General features: G+C 40.2%; 1 protein-coding gene across 1 annotated transcript in view; it reads left to right on the top strand.

Annotated features, from left to right (window-relative positions):
• The first annotated feature begins 200 nt into the window (after nucleotides 1-200).
• The window catches only part of ZNF782 (zinc finger protein 782), a 74,483-nt gene continuing 66,026 nt past the window's right edge, over nucleotides 201-8,657 (top strand). Inside the window, exons 1-3 of the mRNA XM_043567403.1 lie at nucleotides 201-285; nucleotides 2,382-2,437; nucleotides 7,298-7,424. Coding sequence (XP_043423338.1) covers nucleotides 273-285; nucleotides 2,382-2,437; nucleotides 7,298-7,424 — 196 coding nt within the window. The 5' untranslated portion in view covers nucleotides 201-272. The remainder of the gene's footprint in view (nucleotides 286-2,381; nucleotides 2,438-7,297; nucleotides 7,425-8,657) is intronic.

The following is an 8,657-nucleotide window of genomic DNA, read 5'->3' as shown; positions in this document are numbered from 1 at the left end:
TTGGGCCCAGAGAAAACCTGGGCAGGAGACTATTAAGAACACCAACCTCTAGCTTTCTAAAATGCGGAAATGCCAAAAGAGAGACTTCAAAAGTGGCCGTGGAGATCTATGGGAAATGTAGTCTTGAATCCTTAGGCTTCACCGCGTGGCACTCTGGGAAGAGAATTCGGGCCTCCTTCTGCGCTAGCGTAGTCGTAGCCCCGCCTCCTCATTCGTCTCGGATCTGCTGGCCAGCCGTTTGGGAGCCCACAGGTTTGCTCCGAAAGTAAAGGATGCGCACCTGGGGTGAGAGTCCAGGGGAGGTCTCTATGGGAGAGATGCGCTTGCGTCTGGGGATGGAAGCGGGAAGTCTTTGGGACACCCCTGGTAGGCGCCCCGGCCAGCCCTCGGCCGCCGGAAGGCCGGTGGGGGCGTAGACTGAAGAACCCCGGCCCTCGGACTTGGGGCGCGCGGATGGGGCTGAGCCCGGTTCTGAGCAGGTGCTCGGTGAGAGCCTAGGTGTGCCGGGACCGTGTGGTCGGGCCGGCCTACTGCCCGACTTAGTGTTGGCGGGAGCGAAAGTGCATTTATAAAGCTGTTGGTGACCGTGAGTCTGCGGTGACAGCCTGAGCTTCGGAGCCAGAAAAGGCCCGGGTACATTTCAGCAGAGACGATGGAAGGAATCTGGCAGAGAGTCAGGTTTCTCATCTCAAAATGATATTATTAATATGACTGCTCCATGGGGTTGATTTGAAACTTAGATCGAAGTCATAACTTAGACAAGTGCCAAGCCCTACTCACTGAGTAAATAACAACTGCTCTTATAGTTAGCGGTTTCATTTCAACCGCTTTAAACAAAACAAAACAAAACCTAGGCTCAGCTTGGTTGAACGATGTGGTCAAGTTTGTCAGGTCACAAACTAGCTGTGAGGAAGTTTGGATTCAGGGGCAGGTGTGCTTTACTTCCAACCTCAGGCATTGTCTAAATATCACATCTGCCTAAAACCAGCATTGCAACACAGCACAACACAAAGTGGCCTGCCCCCAAGTCCCCAAGGATATAAGGGAAAGTGAATGTAGATGGAATCTGATGATGTGTCAAAGTATTCTGAGATTTTTAGTGTCTTTTCAGTCCCTTGGGTCAGACAGAGGTTCCTGACCCCTTCTGCATTGCCAGGCTGTCTTTAAGTCTGATATTATAACGAATTCCAAGAGTCATAGTTTTGCCCCTCAAATGAATTATTTTTTAGGTCCATGTCCCAATTGCCTTGAAACAAACCCTTTTGAGGTAGGAAGCAGAGAACCTCTGTGAACAGGAGTCTTACCTGGAAGAGAGGACGCCTCTGACCTTAAGACCTCTCTCTGGAGCTTCAAAAAGACAGAAGGGCCCAGAAAGGAGCAGATCCTAGATTTTCAGGGTCAGAAGCAGTTCCTGATCCCCTTGTCCAGAATAAGCTAGACTTAGTGATAACACCATCTTCAGAAGCTACCACACTGTGTGACAGTAGGGGGTTTGGGCCAGCCTTGAGAAGAGTGATGTGAGCTGGGGTGGCCTGGTGGGGGCAGGCTACTCAGGAGAGGCCACTTCTTGGAGAGCTTGTGAAGGCGAGGTCTGGGGATACCCTTAACCAGGAAGAGGGAGAAAATTCTGCTTCCCTTAAATGGCCCCCACTCTGCAGATATTGTACTGCTGTCACACCTGTCCATCACCACATGTGACACTAATGATATTATCCTCACCTCACAGGATCTCAGAGCAGTGATAAGGAAAGTGTTTTCTAAAGTTACCTGCTTCTCTTTCGAAAGCTTTAAAGACATTGAACCTAAAAGGTTGAGTGACTTATCTGGGAAAACCCAGTTTGTGAGAGAGGAGAGTACAGTTTACTCTCTCATACATAAGTCACCAAAAACATCTTATCAAAGGGGCCTTTTGAAAAATACATAACAGGTGAAACAATTAAAATTTCCTGTCTTGAAGCAGCCAATGTCTTTTAGTAGGCTTGTCGTGGATTGTCTATACCAGGCGGTAAATAATGTTACTGAGAAAAATAATGTAAATGATGCATGCAAGTTAATTTTACTGGAAGTAGTGTCTCATTCTTTGGTGTATTTTAATTCAACTAATCTTCTGTTGCTTTTCTTTGTGTCAATCAGAAGGACACATGCATTATTGTTAAATCAGAGTTTATGTTTGCTCAGTATAAAACTGCAGATTTAAGCCCATGATCATTTTAGAGTCACACATGTGCTGCCTGTACATGATCCTTCTTATGCCTCTTCAACGTCCAGAGGGCCCCACGCCTGCAGGGAGAATGATCCTTGACTGAGGTGCTGAGATTTGGAGAAGTGAATGTAGGAGCTGTAAGGTCAGATCTCAGGACCCCTGTCTTCTTTCCCCTCAGCTGGACCACAGTTCTCTGCACTCTCCCAAGAGCCACAGAAAATGAACACACCTCAGGTGAGCTCTTCATTGATTCCCCACTTATTATATTGGATTTATGAGGTTTAGAAGGATCAGTGCATTAAATGGAAAAGGAGAACTAGAAATAGGTCACATCAGGGCACCTGGGTGGCTCAGTCGGTTAAGGGTCCGTCTTCTGCTCAGGTCATGATTTCGTGGTTCATGAGTTCAAGCCCCACATCGGACTCTGTGCCTGGAGCCTGCTCTGGATTCTCTGTCTTCCTCTGTCCCTCTGCCCTTCCCCTGCTCGTGCTCTGTCTCTCTCTCTCTAAAAAATAAATTAATAAACATTGAAAAGTTAAAAAAAAGAAATAAGTTGCATCAATCTTGAGTAAAAATATACACTGTTTTACTATCAACTGTGAAGTCTGCCCTCAGCTTTTGGAAGGAAACCTTTGTTAAGGTAGGGTTAAGTTCCCTCCATGTACCAGTTTGCTAAGATTTCATGTTAGTCATAAATATACATTGAATTATTGATTACCTTTTGTGTATGTATTAGAATAAAACTATAGCTTATTTCCTTTAATCTAGAAATACTGTAAATAGTGTATTTTCTAATTTTAACTTGAATTCCTGTATAGATCCTCATTGCTAATAAGTGTGGTAAGTTGCTTCTAACGTATTTTCCTCAGGCTTTTTGCTAATGCTATATTCAGGGTTTTTATCTCTGTATCCACAAGTTGGTTTAGACTCTACCTTCTTGTTTTTCTGTCCAATTATGGTATCATGGTCATAGTCTCATGAAAGTAAGTGGAGAACTTTTCTGCTTTTCTTTTCTAGGAATTTAGATGAGAAAATTGTATTACATGAGGATTTTGTAAAATTCACTTATAAAGTTGGACCTTACACAGGTTTTTTGCATGGATGTTTGGTTGTTGACTTGTTAGTCATAAGACTATACTGGATTTGTATTTGTATTTTTTTCTTTTAAAGACTTGAAGCCCCCTCCCCCCCCTCTTTTTTTAATTTTAGAGAGAGTGTGCATGAGCAAGGAGTGGGGCAGAGAGAGAGAGAGAGAGGGGGAGAGAGAGAGAGTCTCAGACTCCGTGCTCAGTGCAGAGCCTGGGAAGGGGCGCAGTTCCATGACCCTGGCATCATGATCCGAGCTGAAATCAAGAGTCGAACGCTCAACCGACTGAGCCAGCTAGGCACCCTGTATTTTTTTCTTAATATAATTTTTTTGTCATTGCATTTTCATAGAAAATTGTCCATTTTTATTTGCATTTTTACATGTATTTTCATGTACTAATTAATAGTATTCTCTTAGGATTTCAAAATCTTTGTTGTATTAGTAATTCCTTCTTTGATCAGCTTTTAAATTTTATTTTAGCATAAAGGCCGCTAATCAGAAAAACACAAAATAGATTCTAGTTGGCCCAGTCCAAATCTAGAATTTCAGGGTCTAAGGGTCTTAATATTTTATGCTGGCAGGAGACTCTAAATATTGGGAATAGAAGAACATATACTTGCTGTATTGTGCTCTCTACCTTTGCATACCCACCTCTCAGCACCCTGTCTTGACAAAAATATACTTTCTCCACTGAGTTACCTTGGCATCTGTGGGAAACCAATTAGTAATGCATGTCTGAGTCCAGAATAGAGTCTGGACTCTATTCACTTCTGATGATCTGTGTTAATCCTTTTGCTAATACCATACTACCTTGTTGACTGTCTCTTAACAGTAACTCTTGAAATCAGATAATGTGAGTCTTCCAACTTTGTTGTTTTTCTAACTTGTTTGGGATATTCTAGGTCCTTACTTTTTTGTAGACAGTTTTGAAAATCAGCTTGTCTATCTCAAAAAAAGCCTGCTGAGCTTTTGATTTTGATTGCACTGAATCCACAGTGCCTGTGATGTAGATCAACTTGGGAAGAATTAACATCTTGATCGTAATGAGTCTTCCAATTCATGAACACAGTATCTCTTTCTGTTTAGTTAGGTGATATGGAGGATTTTGAGGGTTTTGGGTTTTATCTTTCTATGTCAAAAGGATAATTTTGACTATAGTTCACAAGAATAATACTGTCTACTATCTGAAGATAGACTCTAGACTAGAAGTGGGAACAATATAGGAGCCTACTTCTATAATCCTACCAAGAAATGATGATCGTAAGGGTGTTAGTTACTTTGAAGTGGTCCAACTCTGGATGTAATTTAGGTTAGAGCTAACAGTCTGAGAGTATGTGTTTCTTTTCTACAGCCTTGCAAATAGAGCATGCTGTTAAATTTACCAAATTTTTACCAATGTGATTTTAAAGATCTGTTTCGTTTTATAAGCCTTTCTCTTCTCATGAGTGAGGTGTGGAACATTTTTTTTTCTTTGTAATTCATTTATATTTCTTTCTTGTTGAACTGTTTATCCCTTGCCTGTTTTCCTATTGGTGTGCTGATTTTAATTACTGTATCCAGTATGTCATTATAGCGTCTTTTCTGTAATATAAATTGCACAATTTTCCTGAAGTTTTTTGCAGTTTTGCCTTGCTCATGTTTTGGTTTTTTTTTTTGTCATAAAGGCCTTTGATTTTTATGTCAAATTTAGCATTTTTTTTCATTTATGATTCCTAGATTTTCAGTCATAGTTGGGTATTTCCCACTCTAACATTGTAAAATAATTGTTCTGTGTAGTACTCTGGAATTTATTTTTTACATTTAGATCTTGAATACATTTTAATTTTTTTTAATGTTTTATTTATTTTTGAGAGAGAGAGGGCATGCGCATGAGCTGGGGAGGGGCAGAGAGAGGGGACAGAGGATCTGAAGCAGGCTCTGTGCTGACAGCAGAGGGCCCGATGTGGGCCTCGAACTCATGAACCATGAGATTGTGACCTGAGCCGAAGTTGGACGTTTAACTGACTGAGCCACCCATGCACCCCCCATTTTAATTTTTATCTGCTGTGTGGTACAAGGTATAGATTAGTCTTTTCCCAGATCTAGTTACCCTGTGACATTTTTTTTTGTATAGTCTTTTCTCACTCATTTGAATGATGTCACCTGTATTCAAATAAGAAATTTACTCTGTTAATTATTCTTCCTATTACACACTTGGTTCTAGGTCATCTTGGATGTCTTTTCACACTCTTATCATTTCCCTGCTACTTCTGCCCACTTCTATGTTTGTATTAGATTGTGACCAGCATTGTCCTGTTTTGCTTATCTAATACCATCTTACCCACTGTCTTCCAGAATTTGTTAAGATTTTCAGGCCTTCTGCTGGGGTATTTCCCTGTGTTTCTCTTTTGTCATGCTTTTATAGTAGGTTTTGTATTTTACCTGACTGTGGTTTGAAGGCAGGGATATACTCAGTCTATTCCTTGAACTAGAGGAATCATGCTTATAATTAATTCTCTTTTCTCTTAATTTCTAGTACTCTAGTCTTTCCAATTTCTCCTTCTGCCATTTCAGAATTCTTTCTCAGCCTTCATGGCCTTTCTTTTTCTACCTGCCTCTTAAATTTTGGTATTTCCTTGAATTCCTTACTTGGTCCTTTTCTTTCCTGTTTCTCTGTTCTTTTTGAGCCATTCCCTTTCCTCTGATGACTTCAGTTATCATCTTTAAAATCTTCATTTTCATTTTAGACCTCTCTCTGTTCCAAAATCATGCAACCAGCAATGAAATAAATAATTCCATCTGTATGTTCCACAGGTGTTTTGAGTACAAATGAAGAACATCTGCCTCACCATGAGCCAACCTCTGATCCTTAATTGTTCTTCCAGTCTCTGCATATGACATGAATATACCCAGTTGCTTGTGTAGCATCTCTGTATATAGTTGCACAGGAAAATAATGACCAGGTTTTGTTTCTTGTAGGGATTAGTTTCCCATTTTTCATCATGCCTGAGTATAATTTATGTCTTAAATTGGGTCTTTTGTTTTGCTGTTTAAGACATTGTCCACTGTTAATATAGATCAGTGATTCCTAACTGGAGTCAATTTTGCTCCCCAGAAGACATTTGGCAATGTTTGGAGATATTTTTGATGGTCACAACTGGGCATGTGGCTGGCATCTAATCAGTAGAAGATAGGGATATTGATAAACATCCTAAAACATACAGGACAGTCTTCCACAAAAATAGCATTATCTAGTCCACATTGTTGGTAGTGCTGGGTTGAAGGAATCCTGTTCTAAAGCATTGCTCCTGAAATATGAGTCTGGTGGTGGGTAAATACTCCCCCAGTCTTACATGTATCTCTTCATTGGTTCTCTATTACCCCCGCACAGATCTCCAGGTTGGGATGTGTATAATCTACAGAGTGCTCAGTGTAATCTGTTTGTGTAGGGGAAATGTATACAGGAATCCTATTTGTAATAACTTTACCTAAAAAAAAAAAGACATTAAGCTTTCTTATTATATTAAGTGACAATATATGTATGTAAATTAAAAGTAAATATAAGTAGGGGAGCGTTGGTGGCTCAATCAGTTAGTTAAGTGTCCGATTCTTGATTTCGGCTTAGGTCATGATCTCTTGGTTTGTGAGTTCGAGCCCTATGAAATGCTCTATGCTGACAGCACGGATCCTGCTTGAGATTCCTTCTTTCCCCCTCTCTCTTTCTGCCCCTCCCCATGTGCGTGCACATGTTCTTTCTCCCTCTCTCTCTCTCTCTCTCTCTCTCTCTCTCTCTCAAACTTTAAAAAAAAGTAAATATAAATAAACCCAAGCACGAGAATATATTTTTTTTTTTACTAATCATGTGCATATCCCCAAAGTATAAGACAGAGTTAGGGCCATGATAGTTATATCCTTTATAGCATTTTGTTTTAAACTCTAAAACAGTAAACATAGTAAGACTTAGTTTCCAAAAGTTTTTTCCATGTCCCTGATTCTGGACAGATTTATTAGAATTGTGCTGTTAACAGGCATCAGTGTCATTCAAGGACATAACTGTGGAGTTCACCCAGGAGGAGTGGCGGCAAATGGACTCTGCTCAGAGGACCCTGTACAGAGATGTGATGCTGGAGAACTACAGCCACCTGGTCTCAGTGGGTAAGCAGACCTTACCATGTGACTCTCTTTCAACTGAGTATTCTGGTTTTTATTTTTAAAATGTTAATCACTTTTGCTGAAGTATAAATGATACAATGATATAATGAGGTATAAATAATACATATTATATCATTGTAGCCTCTTTTCTGTAATATAAATTGCCTTTTCACCTTGTTTCCTTTGCTGTCCAGAGGCTTTTTTAGTTTGAAGTAGTCTCACTTGTAATTTTTGTTGCCTGTGCTTCTGGTATCATATCCAATAAACAATTGCCAACACTGATGTCAAGGAGCTTTCTCTCAATGTTTTCTTCTAGGGAGTTTTAGGATTTTCAGGTCTTATGTTTAAGTCTTTAATCCATTTTGAGTTTACTTTTTTATGTAGTTTAAGAGTCCATTTTCATTCTTCTGCTTCTGGATATCCAGTTTTCCCAGTACCATTTATTGAAGAAACTGTTCTATTTCCATTGTGTATTCTTGATACCATGTTTAAGACCAGTTAACTGTAGACGTATGGATATATTTCTGTGTCCTCTGTACTACCCATTGGTCTAAATGCCTGTTTTTATGCCAGTACCATACTGTTTTCATTATTCTAGTTTTGTGTAGCATATTTTGGAGTTTGGAAGTATGATGCTTTTGCAGGATTTTTTACTTCATTACACGGAGTTTGTTATCTCACCACTTCAGGAATGAAGAGGTATACACAAAATGAGCAGCAAGCAAAATTTTATCAGAGTATAAGAGCAGAAAGGAAGAATAGTATGAAAGCTGTTTACATTCACTTTCGAATGCCCACAGACTTTAGGCAATGGACTTTGTTTTATAAGGTTCTAGTGGTGCCCCCCCACCCACTTCCTTCCCCCTTAATCGTTCTCAGGTTCTACCATTATTGGCTTGATAGCTTTAGATGCTGAGTTGTCCATTCCTGATTGACTCAGTTCCATCGTATGAGGGGTGTGGCCATATCATTCCTTGTGGGTCATGTGTTTTATGGTCTACTTATTTTTAGTTAAGTCTTTTATCAAATTCCTGAGGGAAACCTGAGGGGAGGAAGTAGTGTCTCTTACATTCTTAGGAGGAGCCTTATGCCAAGGGGATTTGCTATGGTCAGACACTCCCAGCATTGTTCTAAAATATGTGTTTTTCCCCACCCAGGGACCTCCGGTCCCAACCTTTCTCTCTCTGCCTACTGAATCCTATCTTTTCCTATCATAAGCTTCCAACATTGTTCTTT

Source organism: Prionailurus bengalensis, chromosome D4 (assembly GCF_016509475.1).
Source record: "Prionailurus bengalensis isolate Pbe53 chromosome D4, Fcat_Pben_1.1_paternal_pri, whole genome shotgun sequence".
NCBI lineage: Eukaryota > Metazoa > Chordata > Mammalia > Carnivora > Felidae > Prionailurus > Prionailurus bengalensis.
The sequence above is the reverse complement of the archived record's forward strand: the minus strand, read 5'-3'. Positions and strand labels throughout refer to the sequence as shown.